The sequence below is a fragment of the Manis javanica genome, chromosome 10 (assembly GCF_040802235.1).
Source record: "Manis javanica isolate MJ-LG chromosome 10, MJ_LKY, whole genome shotgun sequence".
Classification (NCBI taxonomy): domain Eukaryota; kingdom Metazoa; phylum Chordata; class Mammalia; order Pholidota; family Manidae; genus Manis; species Manis javanica.
Window position 1 is genome coordinate 25,694,753 of NC_133165.1, and position 15,918 is coordinate 25,710,670.

The following is a 15,918-nucleotide window of genomic DNA, read 5'->3' on the forward strand; positions in this document are numbered from 1 at the left end:
GCCGGGCATGTCTGAAGGTGTACCCTGCCTGTTGCCCCACCACCTGACAGTCTGGGCTGGGCCACCACCATGGTTCGGAGCTGGTAAGGGGGGGCTTGGATGCAGTGCCTACTGGGGGTCCAGGCTGGTAAGCTGAGACAGGAGGAGGCTGCTGCTCTCAGTGATGGTCTGCTTGGTAGAGGCAGCTGCCAGGTGGCCCTCGAATGCCAGGATTTCCTGCTTCTCCCGCTGGGAAATCTGCAGCTCCCGACTGATCATCTCTGTCCGTGTCTCCTCATCCGTCAGGGTGCATGGTGGGTAGGAGTAATTACTGGGGGCCAAAAGGGGAACTTGTTTCCATGCCTGTCAGAGGCCCACTGCCCCGACAACGCAGGGTCAGGGAGGGTCAGCACCCACCCACAGGTCCTTGCCCTGCACAGGGCTTCCACTGGGAGGAGCTAGGAAGCCCCAGTGGGGCCATAAGCAACACTGTATCAGGCCTGTCTTCACAGAGCCCCCAGCTGCTACCTGCTCTCCTGCAGACAGTATGCAGGACATCCAAAACCAGCCCCACAGGGACAGCAAGCACCCTGCCCTGCTGTGCACAGGACAGCCTCTCCTCCAGCCCACCTCCACGGATCCCCTTCCAACACACCAGATGGCAAGGGTGCGCCCAGGCTGGCATCCAGAGGCTCCCATGGCTTTGGTGGGAGGCACGAGCCCATACTCTAAGATCAAATCTATCTGCCCGTGACACCACTTATCTCAGGGCTGTCCTGAGAGCCCCAAAGCCTGTCCACTGTCAGCCACAGGGCAGAAGACTTTCAGAGAAGCCACAGGAGTAGCAGGGTCTCCAGACTTGAGCCACTCACGCTGGGTTCCCACTGCCACAGCCTTGCCCAGACGTGTGCCTGGTTCCCACATGCCAAATCCACATACGCCGTGGCTCAGGCTGTGCCAGTACAGGGGGACCCAGCTCCTGTCACAGCATCACAGCACCTTGTAGGCAGCAACACTGCTTTGCTGGCACACAGCAAGGTGTGGGCATGCCAGCCATGGCATCGGTGCTCCACTGGGCGTGAGTCCCGCACCCTCTGTGCACAAATGTGGATCACATGTTGCTGCCCTGCACCCACCATTGCCACTCGGTGAGCCCTCTGGATCCTGAATCTCCCGCTGTATCCCTCCTAGCATGACGGGTATCAGCCTGAGCCATACCCCATCACAGCATGAGTGGGCCCCACAGCTCCAGGGCCCCACTCCAATCCCATTAGGAACCTCTCCACAGGGCACAAAGCTCCTCAGACTCAGGCTCAGAAACCCAAGCCTGTGAGTAAAGGACACTGGGAGGCAGCCCAGCAGAGGATGCGGCCTTCAGAGCAGTCTGGAAGCTCGAGTCGGCTCCGCTGCCCAGCACAGCAGGAGTCGGCCCACCCGCTCGGGGTCCTGGTCCCAGCAGCGCTCGAGCTGACTTACTTGGTCATCACCATTTCCATGAGCATCTTCAGCGTTGGGTACTCCTCCCAGGCAGCCAGGCCTAGGGAGCAAGGAGAAAGAAAGTGGTGACCAGGACACAGCATTCCTGCCTGGCCAGCACCAGCCTGTGGAGCGCCAGGCCCAAAACCCAGCCCCTTCCAGGCTCATCGTCCAGGCCCCAGCCAGGCTCTACTCCAGGTCCCGATGAGCCAAACACCCCAACGGGAAGCAGTGATTTCCAGCTGAGACGACCATGTGCTGGCCAGAGGGGGCTCACCAATGTTCTCTGGGTTAAATGCAGCGACGACCAGCAGGAGGGGCCAGGCCTTCCAGTAGAGGGTTGAGATGGCAAGGTTTGGAGGCTGGTACCTGAAATGCAAGGGCGCTGACTTAGCTTCAGCTGTGCTGAGGCCAGTGACAAGAACCAGCCTCGGCCAAGGCAGCCACAGCACAGAGACAATCCTGTGGTGACTGATGTGGAGCCTGCTTTAGAGGTTTGTGCCATCGGTTCCTGTCCTGCCGTCCCCTCCAGTGACGCCTGTGCCCCAGGAGTGCCTGCCTTAGCCACCACGCTGCAGAGCCCAGGTGGGGTCAGTGCCCACCATGGACCAGCTCTGAGCCCTTAGGCACGTCCTCACCATTCTGTGCCTATGAAACAGGAACAGAGCTAATCAAAGTAACCCATGCTGATAAGGGTTAGTTACGCTCCTATTCTTTCCATCAGACCAGAAATCCACCCCAGTACCCATCAACATGTAATCGTAGTGATACTTAAAATCCACATACAGTATAGTTATGACGAAAATACTCTGCTTTCTATGAAACAGAACATAGCTATCAGAACGAGGTAAACTGAGATCCTCACTTGTAAAGTGTGAGATCAGCTGCCCAGCATGAGTGATTGAGCACAGTGGACACTGGCAACCCACAGAAGAATGAAGAGACAAATTCCATATGACAAATAGCTTCAAAGAAAATAGCAGTTAGGCGTAAACTTAACAGAAGCGTGAGACTTATCCAGTGTACAAAAGGTTGCTGAAAGAAATGAAAGGTCTAAATGGACAGGAGACCTACCCACCCCCAGTCAGGGGCTGAAGGTCCCACACTGCAGATGCAGCAATACTCCCACGCTGATCTACATGTTCAATGTAATCCCCAGCTGGCTGTTTGCTGAAAACTGACAAGGTGACCCCTAAAATTCATATGAAAATGTAAGGACCTCAAACAGCCAAAACAATCTTGGAAAAGAACAAAACTGGGGGACTCACATTTCCCAACTTCAGACTCAGCCAAGATGCACGGCGATGACAGAGTTGTCCCATCATGGCATCAGGACAGACCCAGAGGCACTGGACCAGAACTAAGAGTCCACACAGAGACCCACCTGCACATTGCGGCCTGGCCGCCAAGGAGAGGCTAATACAATTCAAAGGGAGGATGCGGGCAGGACACCTGGACATCCCAGCAGAGGAGGGAATTTGGATCTGCCTTACTCTGTACACAAAGATTAAACAGTTCAAAGACGTACACATAGCATCGAAGCTACAGAACTCTCAGGAGAAAACAGGAGTAAATCTTTGTGGTCCTGGACTAAGCAGTGGTGCCTTACATCTGACAAAAAATACAGACACAAGAGAAAAACAGATGGACTGGACTTTTATCAAAGTCAATGACTGTGTCTCAAAGGACACCGTAGTGTGATGAGAGGCCAAACCGTGGGGCAAACATCCAAAGATCACAGATCTGAGAAGGATGTAGTGCCCAGAAGAGAGAAAAAACTCTGAAAAAAAGAATTCAAAAAGCCAACTTAAAAGTGGGCAAAGAACTTGAATAGACGTTTCTCCAGTGAAAATGTACAAATGGCAGTGAGCACGTAAGAGATGGCGACGAGGGAAGTGCAAAGCCAGGCTCGCTGAGCGGCCACTGTATGTCCACAAAGGCGGCTCCAGTGAAGAGCAGAGGGAGTGCTGGCCAGGACGCGGTGGAATCAGGCCCTGGGCACTGCTGCTGGGAGCAGAGGACAGAGCAGTCGCCGCTCACGGCATCCACTCAGGAGAGCTGAAACGCATCTATCCAGACTGCTCATGAGCGTTCCAGCAGCAGGAACGATAGCCCAATAGTGGAAGCAACCCAAATGTGCATCAGCCAGGAAGCAAACACAGTGTGTCCATATAAAAGACACCATTCAGCCACAAAACCCAGAGTCCAGAATGTGCTGCACCTCTGTGAACTGTGAGAACACCTGCTCAGCAAGAGGCCAGACGTGAAAAGCCACATGCTGTGCAAGTCTATGCCCACGGCACATCCAAGGTCAGATCTGCAGGGCGGACAGAAGATACGTGGTGCCAGGGCTGCAGGGGTGACAGCTAACCAGTGTGGGTGTCTTTCTGGGAGCATAAAATGCCCTAATTCAGACTGTGGTGACTGCATAATGCTGTGAATTCACCAAGACAGGGAATCACAGCTTTAAATAGGTGAAACGAATGTGCACTTACCTCAGTAAAGCAGTTAAGAAAACTGAACACAAACATGCTGTTGTCTCCAAACTACAGTGTGGGCATTAATTAACACAGAAGATAAAGAATCTATGAAAAAGATACCAAAAAGGACGGAGCAGGGAAGAGTATCACTAAAACCCAGGTAACAGCAGAAAACAGCTCCTTCGCGGAGCATGGTTTAGTCTCACAGGTGTCCCTAGACAGGCTACCAGGAGGGCCCGGCAGGGTAGGTGGAGCGGGGCTATGCTCTCACCCGGGGGGCAGCTGGATGTTCTCAGGGTGGTGGTACGTGCACAGGTTCAGCACGGCGTCGATGAGCTGGACCCGCTCTACCTTCAGTACGTCCACATCTAAAACGAGAGCCACACACAGGTTCTAAAAGCTGCTCCAACTCACTGGCTGGATGTCCAGGCTGAGGAGCCAGGCATGGACAGACAGTGATAGGGGGGCCTCACTCTTCCAAAGTGGAGGATGGGTGAGAGGCTGTGCGAAGAGAGGTACAGACAAACCGCAACAAGCATCATGGGCAGGGCTGGGGAAACTGACACAGGCTTTCACCTCGCAGCATGTGGTGGGTGTGTGAACCCACAGGCCTGTCAGGGACAGCAGTATCACCACATGCAGGCATGAGCAGACAGGGAGCGTGTGCTGCCCGAGGCAGAGAGGGAGGCCCACAGGCATGTGCCAGGGCCAAAACGGCTTTTGTGGGGCAGGGAGACTGGCAATGGGTCCCAAAGACCCTTACCATCCGCCTGCACGGCTGCAGCTCGCTTCACCAGGTGGTCAGCAAGCTCCATGGCATCTGCAGGGCCGAGCGGGAGCTCCCGGGACAGCCCAATGACCAGGATGCGCATCAGCGTGTCCTCCAGGATGGGCACCTCCGAGCAGAGGCGAAGGAAGAAGCTGTGGGCAGGGAGGGAGGAGCTGGGCTCACAGGACCACCCCTAGCCCAGATGGGCCTGCTGGGTGGGGCTGAGGCCAAAGGCGGAGACTGTCACCTCCTGTGTGCAGGGAATGTCCCAGCTGCAAGTCTGCCCTGCACTGGGCAGAGGGCAGCACCCACCCTGACCCATGGTCATCCACTCCTGTGGCCCCTCAGACGAGGTTCAGCCATCCCGAAAAGGAATGCAAGAAGGTGCTCCATGCTTGGGAGCTCAGGGTCAGGGGCAGACAGACCCGTCACAACCCACCACCCACCAAACAGTGGCATGTGAAGGGCACAGAGCACAGGTGAGTAAGACACGAAGAGACAAGCAGGCTGAACCCAGCAGCAGAGGCCCGGGGGTGGGGACAGACAGGAGTGACCCTTCAGAAGGCAAGGGGCAGGGGACCCTGGCTCAGGGACACAGGGCCAAATGCTGGCCAAGGGCAGAAGGCATGTGCATGCGGCTTCATGAAAGCTCGGGGAGGGCAGAGCCTGGGAATGGAGGCAACTTCACAGAAGGCATGTGGGATGGCCTGCACAGCATTGTGTGTTGGGACAGGGATGGGAGCACGGAGAGCCAAGCAGCGCCAGGCGGGCCCCTGCCCACCCTCACGAGTGGAGGACCCCACCTGCGCGGCGTGCCCCAGGCCCCAGCACAGGCACTCACTTGCGGTCGCTCTCGGGGGGCCAATTGTCCCACTTATAGTAGGTCTCTGGCTGCTCTGTGAAGAGCACCTTGTGGAGGCTGCGGAGGCAGAGAGGCCGTCAGGGGCCCAGGCGACCCTCTCCACCGTATTAGTTCCAAAAGAGACCATCTCCCACAGACTAGAAGCTGTACCCTCAGAGGCAGGGGCTGCTTGCATCCAGATGCCCCCCAGCACCTCCTGCAGAGCCTCCAGCAAGTCCCCACAGCCCAGGGGTGGCTGATGACTGAGCACATATACAAAGCCTCAACCCCAGCCCCCTGCGCCCCTACTTCTGCCCCCCAAAGGGAGGGCTCTGCCTGAGGCTCTGACACCCACCGGGGTCCCCATGTCCCACAGCATGGGTTCTTGTGGGGCTGCCACCCGGCAGCCACACCCAAGGTGACGTACTTCCACTTGGGAGCCCCACCACTCGCTGTCATAAGCCACAGGGAAGCGGCCACCTGTCCCCCAGACACCCTACCAGTGCACGTAGTCCTTCGGCGCGAGCTTGCTGATAGATGGCACCACAGTGTGCAGCCACCACACTGCATCCCGCTGGATCGCTGCTATCTGGTTCTGAAAGGAGCGCAGCGCCTCCAAGTCTGAAAGGAACAAGCAGGCTCACCTGCATGTCTGCACGGCAGCCCGGGGGCAGCAAATGTCTCTCAGGGTCCAACTCAAGCCCAAGTGGGAGGTGCTCAAGACATCCCACCTGTGCACAAGAGGACAAACATGGAGGGGGCCCGCAACCCAGCTGGGACAGCAACATAGGGCATGCCTCACGAGGGCGGAGGAAAGCCGGGGCAGGCTAAACCCTCAAATTCAAAGCAACTTCATTCCAGCCCATTGCTTGAATGTCCTCTGCAACCAGGCCTTCAGCAGGACTTGTAAGGGACCACAGTGTGCTAATTCAAACACCATCTCCCTTCTTCCACCACCCACCCTTGGCTGAAGGGCCACAGCCTGAAATGCTGCCATGAGGGGCACCACAATTTGAGTGAGCATATGACCCAAGCAGAGAAGGGGCCAAGGGGACAGGGAACAGCAGCTTCCAGAAGCTCCCTGTCTCTGGGGGCACTGCCTGGGCCTCAGGGGATGGCCTACAGCCATGGATATGCCCCTGCCACCCAGCCAGGGCCCTGCCACCTGCCCCAGGACACCGGAGCAGCACTCCAGATCCTTACTCTTCTTCTCTCCTTTGTCCCAGGCGATCCCGGCCTCCTTCACCTGGGCAGTTATGCCCAGCATCATGGACACAGCCAGCACATCTGTGACGTGTACCACAAAGCGTTCCTGTAAGCAGAGCCGGGGGCTACAGGTTTGTACTCCAGAGGGGCTGCCCCAGGCTATACTCAGGCCCCGAGAAGACCAGCAGCTGCACAGGAGGACACCAGGTCTGACAGCACCCGGGGACTACTGTGGCAGGAGAGAGCAGGGCAGGAGGAGGTCTTGGGACAAGAGCCAGGGCAGCAAGGCCCACAGGATGGAGGCTCAGCCAAGAAAGCTGGACAAAGCCCATCTTCCTGAGACTTGGACAACTGTATGGTGCTACCTGCCAACCTGCCCATAGGGACTGGTGATCCCCGACGATCTGTCCCGATTCCCCTTCCAGCCCTCTCTCTCCCCGCAGAAAATCTTACCCAGAGCAGATGCCTGCCCTCCCACACACATCTGTGTGGCCCTGCTCCTTGCTTGCACTGCCTCTTGGCTCCCCTAGCCCCACCAGCTACAGTGCTGCCCCACCTCCACACCCAGCCAGGGGCCCACTTCCCTGGGGGAGCCCAGCTGCCCCTCAGTCCTCGCTCTGGAGGGAGCCCAGCTGCCCTCTGGGACTGGCCACTGCCCACACCAGGCACCAACCACTTCGCCCAGCAAGCTAAGGGAGCGATGGGCGGCAGAGGGGCAGCTGGGGGGTGGCCCCAGCACCTTGAACTCCATGCCCAGGTGCTGTGGCTCCCTGCACTCCTGCATGAGCCTCAGGGGTGAGGGCCAAGGCAGCCGAGGTTAGGGATGGCAGGGGGCTGGGGCGGCTGAGGGTGCTGAAGGGAAGCCGGGGCTGGGCGGGCAGCCGAGAGGTGGTGGGATGAGGGCACCAGGAGAGGTGGGTGCAGCATGGGGGCTGAGGGGGGCCAGGGTGGGGATGGGCAGCTCAAGGGCGGGACCAGCCAGGGATGGGGGCCGGGGTGGCCGTGGCACCTTGAACTCCATGTCCAGGTGCTGTGGCTCCCTGCGCTCTTGCATAAGCCCGAGGCAGAAGGCCTGGAAGTCAATCTCGTGCTTGGTCTGCTTGATAATCTCCCGGAGCAGGGCCCGCGAGGCCCGCAAGTAGTCGTCCTTGTTGGTCAGCAGGTCCTGGAACACCATGGCCAGGAACTGGGGCAGAGAGACCACGCAGGAAGCAGCTGGGACCATCTCCGGCCACCCATCAGGGCCTCGCTGGGCCTTGCAGGAAGCCCTCTGGGCAAGCACCCCACCAGCCTCCCCAAAGCACCCCAGGCACACAGGTGCATGAGCAACCAGCCACTCACGGGCTGGCTACACCCGGACAGCGGTGTGACCACTCTCTCCACAGCCTGAGCTCTATGACAGCAGGGCAACACCTCACTCCACTCTCCTGGCACTGGCTGGCAGGGAGCTGGTCCTCACTGACCAAAGGGACAGAACTGACAGACACTGGCTGGGGGGGTTGGGCAGCAGCTATATTCCAGGCACCCAGGCCACAGGGTTGTTGGCTCAGCCCCACCTCAAGCCAGAGAGCCAAACCACCACCTCTCCTAAAAGGCCAGGGGACAAGATGTCAGAGGGCCAACCACTGGGACTGGTCCTGAGTTTGCTAGGCACCCCGTCTACCAGCCCAGCTTGTGTGGACAGCAATGGGAGCACTGTTCTCAGCTCTCCCTCGCTAGGGACCCTGAAGCCAGGAGGCCAGTGGCAGGAGGGCCACCCCTCAGGATGGCTGGGCCAGCCTAGCTGGGAAAATGGGCCTTTCAGGGCCCACTGCAGCTCCCTCCTGAGCAGATGTAGCTGTAGTTCCTAAGAGAGACACCCATGCATGGGGGCACCCGCTCTGGAACTGCCAGTGTTTCAGGCCCATCAGGCACAGCCCCTCCCGCCCTCCAGGGACCCCTTCCGGGCAGGCACTGCCCCACCACTTTATCCAAACGCCACGCAGGGCAGTGACGCCCCACGCTCCTCTCCAGCTGGGCACCCCAAGCCCAGGGAGGACCCCAGGCCTGACCCAGCCCACAGCTTGTGCCACAGGGGCTGCCCACCTTGGGCGCCAGCTCCGAGCTGTGCTGCAGCACAGTGTAGAGGATCTGCATGTTGTTTGGGTTCCGGGCATTGGAAAGCTCATTGAAGATCACGAACTTGATGGTGGTGCCCAGGTTGTCCTTATGCGCATTCAGCAGTTCCCTGGACACCAGCAGAGCACATGGGGCACTAATGCGGGCCAGAGCCTCTTCCATGTCACCCCTCATCCCCCAGACTCCCCACCTGGGCTGCACCTGACACAGAGCATGTAGTGGTTAAGGAGAACTTTGGGCTTGAGGCGGATTTTGATGAGGTGGGAAATGACGTCCATGTCCTCAGAGCCGTGCGTGCTGCAGTTCATGCAGACAGACATCAGCAGGTCCTGGGCGGGCCTGGTCAGCTGCAGGGAGCCCAGATGACCCTGTCAGCCTGGCAGCTAAGGGCTGGTAGGCAGGGCCTGGCACGGCAGGACCCAGGAGGCCCTTGAGTGTGCTGTAGGCACAGCACCCCACCCTCACCTTGGGGTTTTGCAGCCACATCTCCAGCCTCTGCACCGCCATCAGTCGCACCTCCTTGTACCCACAGGTGGAAGTGAGGAGCCGCAGGAGGTTCCGTGAGACATTATCGATGGGCTGACGCCGGTTGAGCTGGTCCCGAAGCATGTCGAGAACATACTCCTCCACGCTCTCTGTGAGGTCATCATACCTAGACCAGCGGGGGAAGGAGAGGGAAGGCAGGCTGGCTCTCCTCCTGGGGCCCACCCACCTGCTCCCAGCCACACAGCCACGCCAGCTGTGTGCCACACTGCATGCCTACCTGGGCATGAGCTGGCCCTCCTGCTCAGGGCTGAGCTTCTCCTCGGCAATCAGGAGTTCCGTCTGGCTGTCCTCTTCCTCAGTAAGGGAGGGGTGGGGGCTGCTCCCTGTGGACACCCCACCACCTGTCCCGTGAGTACCCACACCCCCACAACACTAGGCTCTGGGGAGCAAGGGGACCCCAGCCCAGCCCCTGGCATCCCATCCCTTACCAGCACTGAGGTCCCCCCCGCTGCGCCCCGCCTCCCCCTGTAGGAGCATGCTCTTAGGGGGCATCCTGGTGTTGAATGCCGTCTGGATGTTGTCCACGAAGGTCTTACAGTGGGGGCTGTCCACCCAGATGCGCTCCCCTAGGGAATCTTCAATATACACCTACGGGTGACAGAGTCTGTGCTCCAGATCCCGCCGGGTAGATCCCCAGCTGGGCCACGGGAAGGAGCTAGATGAACATTTCCGGCCTGTCCCAGCTGCCCAGAGTGGGGCTACCAGGGGCACCTCCCCAGTGACCAGTGCAGACAGCGCCTGGGCCACCAAAGGCATAGCCCTCTGGAGACACTTCTCAGTTCCTCTTTTCCCTTCAGGTGCCCAGGGGCTGCCCCCTCTGCTGTGGTGCTTTGCCTTCCTCACCACAAGGGACAGACCACTCTGAGCCTCCCAGGAGACGACAACTCACCTTAACAAAGATCTCCGGCCAGTTCTCGTCCTCCTCGTAGGCAGCCATGAGGAGGTTACAGGCCAGCACGGACACTAGGCTGTTCCCTTTGGCCTTGAAATTGATGGAGTTGTCCCGGCGCAGAAGGCCACACAGAGCCTGCAGGAGACCGTGCATGTGGCCAGGGAGCCTACGGGCACGCGGGCAGAGCCAGTGTGCTTCCGGAAGGCAACTGGAGGGAGAAGCCAAAGACAGGGCCCAGGATCTGCCCACCCATCCCAGGACGGAGGAGGCAACCCCGGCCCTCACCTCGATGACTCCCTCCGTGGCGAAGATATTGGGCTTGATTTTGGCCAGGTACATGAGGCTCAGGTACAGGGTGCTGTCGGGCTTGGCCCGGGCGGCCTTCAGCTGCCTCACTGCCCCACACAGCACGCCCTCAATCCTGTCATCATTGCCCTCCAGCTCAGCAGCTTCAATCTCATCCAGCAGCACTGTGGGTGGAACTGGCCCAGGCAGGCAGGGCCCATCAGAGCAGGCAGCCACAAGCAGAGGCCACAAAGCCACAGGACAGCAGAGCACACCACCAGAAACCCAGCAAGCATGGGTCCCAGGCTGTGTGTAGCAGCAGCCCCCAAGGACAACAGTCATGGGTCCTGCCCTGGCTCTTGGCAACAACCAAGACAATGGCAGGCCACACGCAGGAATGGCATGTCACCCCCAGCCCTCCGGACTACCCCAGAGATATCTGGTCCCGCAACACTTCCTTCTACAAATTGGTCAGCTTTTTCTAAGTTTTCAAGTTAACAAGCGCATCCCTAGCCTTCCCTTTGCCACTGCAGCGCCCGAGGCTGTCCTTCCGGGCACTGCCCACCGCGCCACCCCTCTCCTGGTGCTCACTGCGGGCCCTGCCCTTCCCCATGCTGCTCACTCCCACCCTCTCTTCAGTCCCCTTTCCTCCCTGTGCTCTGGCTCCACTGTATGCTGTCCTGCTTTGACTGGAGCCTAAGCTTGCCCTCCCAAGCAGCTCGCCCAGCTTCTTGGTGTCCCTCTTGGAAGTGCCCTGGCACAGTACTTCCACTGCATCTGTTTATCACTCAGTTCTAGACATTTTCTTATTTCCATTACGACAACTTTGACCCAAAAGGATTTTAGGGCCTTGTTATTAAATATCTGAGCATCTAGGGAGGCGCTGCCCTTGGTTTCTAAGTGACCTGCACAGAGCCTGGAGGGCTCCCCAGCATTTACCCAATACCCTCTAGGTGCCGGGGATAGACAGTCTGGAATTACTGAACACCAGACACTACAAACAGCTGATGCACGCTCTATGTTCTGCTAAAGACACTTGCAAAGCACTTTATCATTCAGAACATGCTTCTCATAACCATGCTTCACTGAATCTCCCCAACCACCTTTTTACGAGAGGTGATACTAAAAAAATAAAAGCCCACAGCTAGTAACAGAGAAAATCATGGCCCTGTGAGTTCTGTTGGCCTCTGCAAGCACTAGCCACCAGGCAAGGGCCCCTGAACTAAAAGCGCTGGGGCAGCTGCTGCCTGACTCATCTCCCAAAGCACAGCTCCAGCCATGTCCTCTGCTCCACATGCCTCCACGGCTCCCTGCTGCCACCTGATCGGGGTGTAAGCCTTCTCCCCCCACAAACCTCCGAGCACAGCCCCTTTCTCCAGGATACAGGCCTCTGCTTCTCCAACATCTTCGATTGCCTGTCAAAATCTATCCACCCTCCAAAGCTCCATTCCACATTACAATTCCTGGATGTGCCTTCTCTCTCCCAATGCTGTCATGTGAATACCCATGTGCTCAACATTTGGGACCAGTTGACATTTAACAGATATCCTGGAGCCACTAGAAATAACCAAAGGGAAGGTAACACAGAAATGCAGGGCAATTTTAGATGCATGCAGAATTAACAGCTTTGTTGCAAAAGGCAGAGTTGTGAATAAATTTTGTATCTTTCATTACTGTCTTTAATGTTGATTACCTTTCAACTAAAAACAAAAGAAGGGAAGTAAACTCTATGGTGTTAGTAACTGGGGAGAAATGCTTATGGAGGCTCAAGCCTCCTCATCCCAAGGAAGAGAGGGCTCAGAGAACGCCCACCAGGAGAACGAGGATTCGTCCGTCTCAGTTACCGCCAACTCCAGAGCTCAGAACAGAGCCCGTCACAAAGGAGGTGCTCAGCAAACCCTTCAGACAGCACAGGAACAGCCCAGTTCCAAAGGACAGTCGCTGGCAGTCCACCTGGACACTCTGCCAGCCCCTCCCCAAAAGCAGAGACAACCGGGGAGCAAAGCCGATGGACACCAAAAGCCCACTTCCCAGTCTGTGACACTCTGGTCTGCTTCGCTGGCACTGACCCTGAGCACCATCTCGTTCTGACCTCAGAGAGGCTCACTGGGGTGACATGCCAGTGTCAACAACTGCTCCTGTTACATGACTGCAGCACACCAAGGCCCCAGGCCCACCGGGGCCATCTTGCCACATCAGCACCTCCCCTCCCGCACTGGGCTCAGAGGCGCAGGTCAGGTAACCGCACCTGTGTCATGTGGGGGTATCGCTTGTGTGAGAAGCGCTCTGAAGAACAAGCTCACAGACGACCCCCTCGTCTGTTCTCCAAAGAACCAATGCCTGCCTATGGTGTGCGGAAGCCGCCCTTACCAATCCCCTGGTGGGGGAAGCAGGCTCTGGGAAGTCCGGGGACAGACTTTACCTTCAATCGGGACCACAGACGGTTCTTTAATCGAAGGAGAGATAGCGCGTTTTTCTGCGACGGCGGCCTCAGCCAGGCGCCCCAGGGCACTCAGCGGGGGTGTGGAGGAGAGTTTGGGGCGCTTAGTGAGGCCGGTTAGGGCGGAGGCACCGGCCAAAGCGGCCGCAGCATCCCGCTTGCGCTCCGAAGGCAGGCCGGAAGGGGCAGGCTTCAGCAAGGCGGACGTCGTTTTGGAGTCACTGGTCTGACCCTTTGAGCCCAGAGCAATGAAGTCTCCTGGTGGAGGGTGCCCTGCAGAGGAGGGAGATGGGAAATGTGGACCTTTACACGCGACCTGGGTGGAAAGATGTCAAAGACTGACTCCAGCCTCTCACTGTTGGATTCAACAAAGGTCAGGGAGGCAAAAAACAAAGTCACCCAGCATGCCCACGGGTGGGGCGGGGGTCGGACTGGAAGGATGCCGGCATCCACGGCTGACAGTCACACGGTGCTTACTACAAACCAGGCGCTTCTAAGGTGTAAGTGTTGGCTCACTTAATCCTCAACAAGTTCCTGAGAAGAGCATTATTCCTCCAGTTTTACAGACGAGGAAGACGACGCACAGCGCAGGGAAGGAACATGCCACGGCCACACGGCGAAGAGGGCCAGGCCGGACCTGAGGCCAGGCAGCCCCTGGTCTCTGGCCCTTTGCCTCCTGGCCCGGCCCCTTCAGCTACTTGCCGCTGCCTCGGATGCGCAGTCCGAAACGAGCAGGCAGCGTCCCGCAAGCAGCAGCCGAGTACCCGCAGAGTCGCCTGGGACCCAGGGGGCGGCGCGCACCTGAAGGCTTGGCAGTGGCGCTGGGCCTGCGCACGGCGGCCGGCTTGGCCCGGTTCATCCCCGCTGCTCCGCGCTGCGCAGGTGTCACTGAGAAGGGCCGGGGCCGCGTCGTCACCTCGCAAGCTCATTCATTTGCCCCGACCGTGGGGGAAATGGGCGAACGGGCCCAGGACAAGAGGGCGGAGCGACTACCGGCGGCCGCGTGAGCCCCTACTCAGGTCCGCAGGTGAAGCGTGGTGCCGCCCGACCGCGGCCCTCTCACCGCCCGCCGCTCGCAACAGCGTACCGCCGCCGCACTGCCGCCCCGGAACCAGAAGCCAAACTCACCGCCCTGGGAGCCCCGACTTCCGGAACAACCGGAAGGAAAACGAGGAGGCGGTGGAGCAGGCGAGAGGGGCCCGCGGCGCCTGTTCGATGCCTGCAGCGCCCTCTGGCTGTGAGGCGCAACCGCCGATGGCTCTTGTTATAAAACCGCCGCACAGGTGGGCTGCCATCCCTGTCCAGCAGATGAGGCCGACGTTTCCTAGTGACGTGCCCAAGGACACCAGCTGGGAAGGGTGGTGTGAGGGTCTGATCCACATGTGCGGGGCCCTCAGAGTCCTGCTCTCCCTCTTACCTGTGGAAGGGCAGGTCCTGGGGTCCCCGTGGAGGGAGCTAGGAGGGAGCCAGAGGCCGGCAGGAGCAGGAGGAGTCCCCCTCGGCGCCCCACCCCACCCCCTCACCCCGGCCCACCGCCCCACGCTTTCAGGCCGGGTTGGGCGGGGCGGGCCCTGCATGAAGGGACAGGTCTGCATGCAAGGACGTAGCATGCTTCACAGGCCAGGTGCTCCAATGGGCAGCAGTCACAGGTACGCGAGGAGCCTTGCTGGAGCCGGGCCACACAGGTTTTCCAGGGCCGAGTACAGTCCCGAAAGGGGGGGGCCGAGTTTTAAAGGAGAAGGAGGGAGTGGGGCTCGGGTGTGTGAGAAACATACTCACTGGTCCAAATTCTGTAAGTGGACACGGAGACAAAGGGAACAGCGGAGCGAGGCTTTAACGACGGTCTTGCAAGACCGGGTGTCTGATGAGCAGACACACCTGGAGAGTTTGGCGCCAATAATTTATCTCGTAGTGCGCGAGTCCCTCCCCTGGTTCCTCATTGGCTGAGTACTAGAGGGTTCACATTCTTTCCTGGACGTCGCCTAAGCCAGTTATGTCTTTGTCTTAATCTTACTGGTAAGTTTAAAAAGCTCAAACAGGTATAGCCAGGCCCTTACCAATTCCCACCACCCACTCTCAGCCTGAGCAGCTTCTACCACGTGGCCCTTTGTTAATACCTTACTGTTAAAATGTTTTAAACCTCCTGGTAGGAATAAATCACATTTAGGTTTTATGCTGTTCTGGAAACCTACAAAACATGGCCATGGGGATGCCCTAGACCCACTGTGCATGCAGGCTGGCCGTGGGCAAATCCACGAACCTGCCCCAAGTGATGGGAGGTATCCCATCCTGATGATCATGTTCTGGGACCCAGGAAACTGTCTTGGCAGACAGAGCAGGGGACTCACTGGCTGAGAGGGGCTGGGCAGCTCCCCATCTGGGGTCCCTCTGTGAGCAGCTACTGGTAGGACAGGTGGGCAGGAGGGAGTCCCTTCATCACAGGCACAGGGCCTCACTCAGAGCCGTGCCCCTGTTGTGGTGGGTGGGGCCACCTTGGGGGGTTCAGTGTAAGGATTTAAATCAGAAAACCCCCACCCACTAGACTCCACAGTGGCTGCTCTTTGCTGTGGTCATTTCTGTTGCTCGGAACCAGAGCCCCAGGAAGCTGACCAGTACCTGCTGCCAGCAGGTGGCATCTCAAGTCCAGGGCAGGGGCCTGCACAGGCACAAGTGTGTCAGCAACAGCCTCAAAGCTGGGGTCCCCCACCAGACCAAGGCTCAGCCGCAGCTCCTGCAGGAGTAGGCTGGCAGCATGCTGCAATCAGATGTCAGTCAGGCAAACGGAGGCCGGGGAAGAGCTCCAGCCACTAGCCTGTGGGGCCCTGTGGAGTGGTGAGGCCAGTCCTTGGGGCAGCAGGGATGAGGGCAGGAGGGCCTGCAGCCCAG

The 15,918-nt window shown here is 58.7% G+C and overlaps 1 protein-coding gene across 7 annotated transcripts in view; it reads right to left on the bottom strand.

Annotated features, from left to right (window-relative positions):
- The window catches only part of INTS1 (integrator complex subunit 1), a 30,623-nt gene extending 16,468 nt beyond the window's left edge, over positions 1 to 14,155 (bottom strand). For 2 of the 7 annotated variants that reach the window (XM_073214927.1, XM_073214924.1), the window contains exons 1-18: positions 13,834 to 14,151; positions 13,015 to 13,305; positions 10,593 to 10,789; positions 10,305 to 10,442; positions 9,844 to 10,003; positions 9,631 to 9,738; positions 9,335 to 9,525; positions 9,071 to 9,216; positions 8,837 to 8,978; positions 7,761 to 7,937; positions 6,749 to 6,857; positions 6,046 to 6,166; positions 5,546 to 5,623; positions 4,699 to 4,856; positions 4,207 to 4,303; positions 1,733 to 1,824; positions 1,456 to 1,516; positions 113 to 310 (exon numbers count right to left, since the gene is read on the bottom strand). In XM_073214927.1, coding sequence (XP_073071028.1) covers positions 113 to 310; positions 1,456 to 1,516; positions 1,733 to 1,824; positions 4,207 to 4,303; positions 4,699 to 4,856; positions 5,546 to 5,623; positions 6,046 to 6,166; positions 6,749 to 6,857; positions 7,761 to 7,937; positions 8,837 to 8,978; positions 9,071 to 9,216; positions 9,335 to 9,525; positions 9,631 to 9,738; positions 9,844 to 10,003; positions 10,305 to 10,442; positions 10,593 to 10,789; positions 13,015 to 13,305; positions 13,834 to 13,891 — 2,522 coding nt within the window. In that variant the 5' untranslated portion in view covers positions 13,892 to 14,151. Of the gene's footprint in view, positions 1 to 112; positions 311 to 1,455; positions 1,517 to 1,732; positions 1,825 to 4,206; positions 4,304 to 4,698; positions 4,857 to 5,545; positions 5,624 to 6,045; positions 6,167 to 6,748; positions 6,858 to 7,760; positions 7,938 to 8,836; positions 8,979 to 9,070; positions 9,217 to 9,334; positions 9,526 to 9,630; positions 9,739 to 9,843; positions 10,004 to 10,304; positions 10,443 to 10,592; positions 10,790 to 13,014; positions 13,306 to 13,509; positions 13,788 to 13,833 lie in introns of those variants that run through there. The other 5 variants (XM_017656342.3, XM_073214925.1, XR_012122084.1 and 2 more) reach the window with 4 other exon arrangements.
- Positions 14,156 to 15,918: the final 1,763 nt, after the last annotated feature.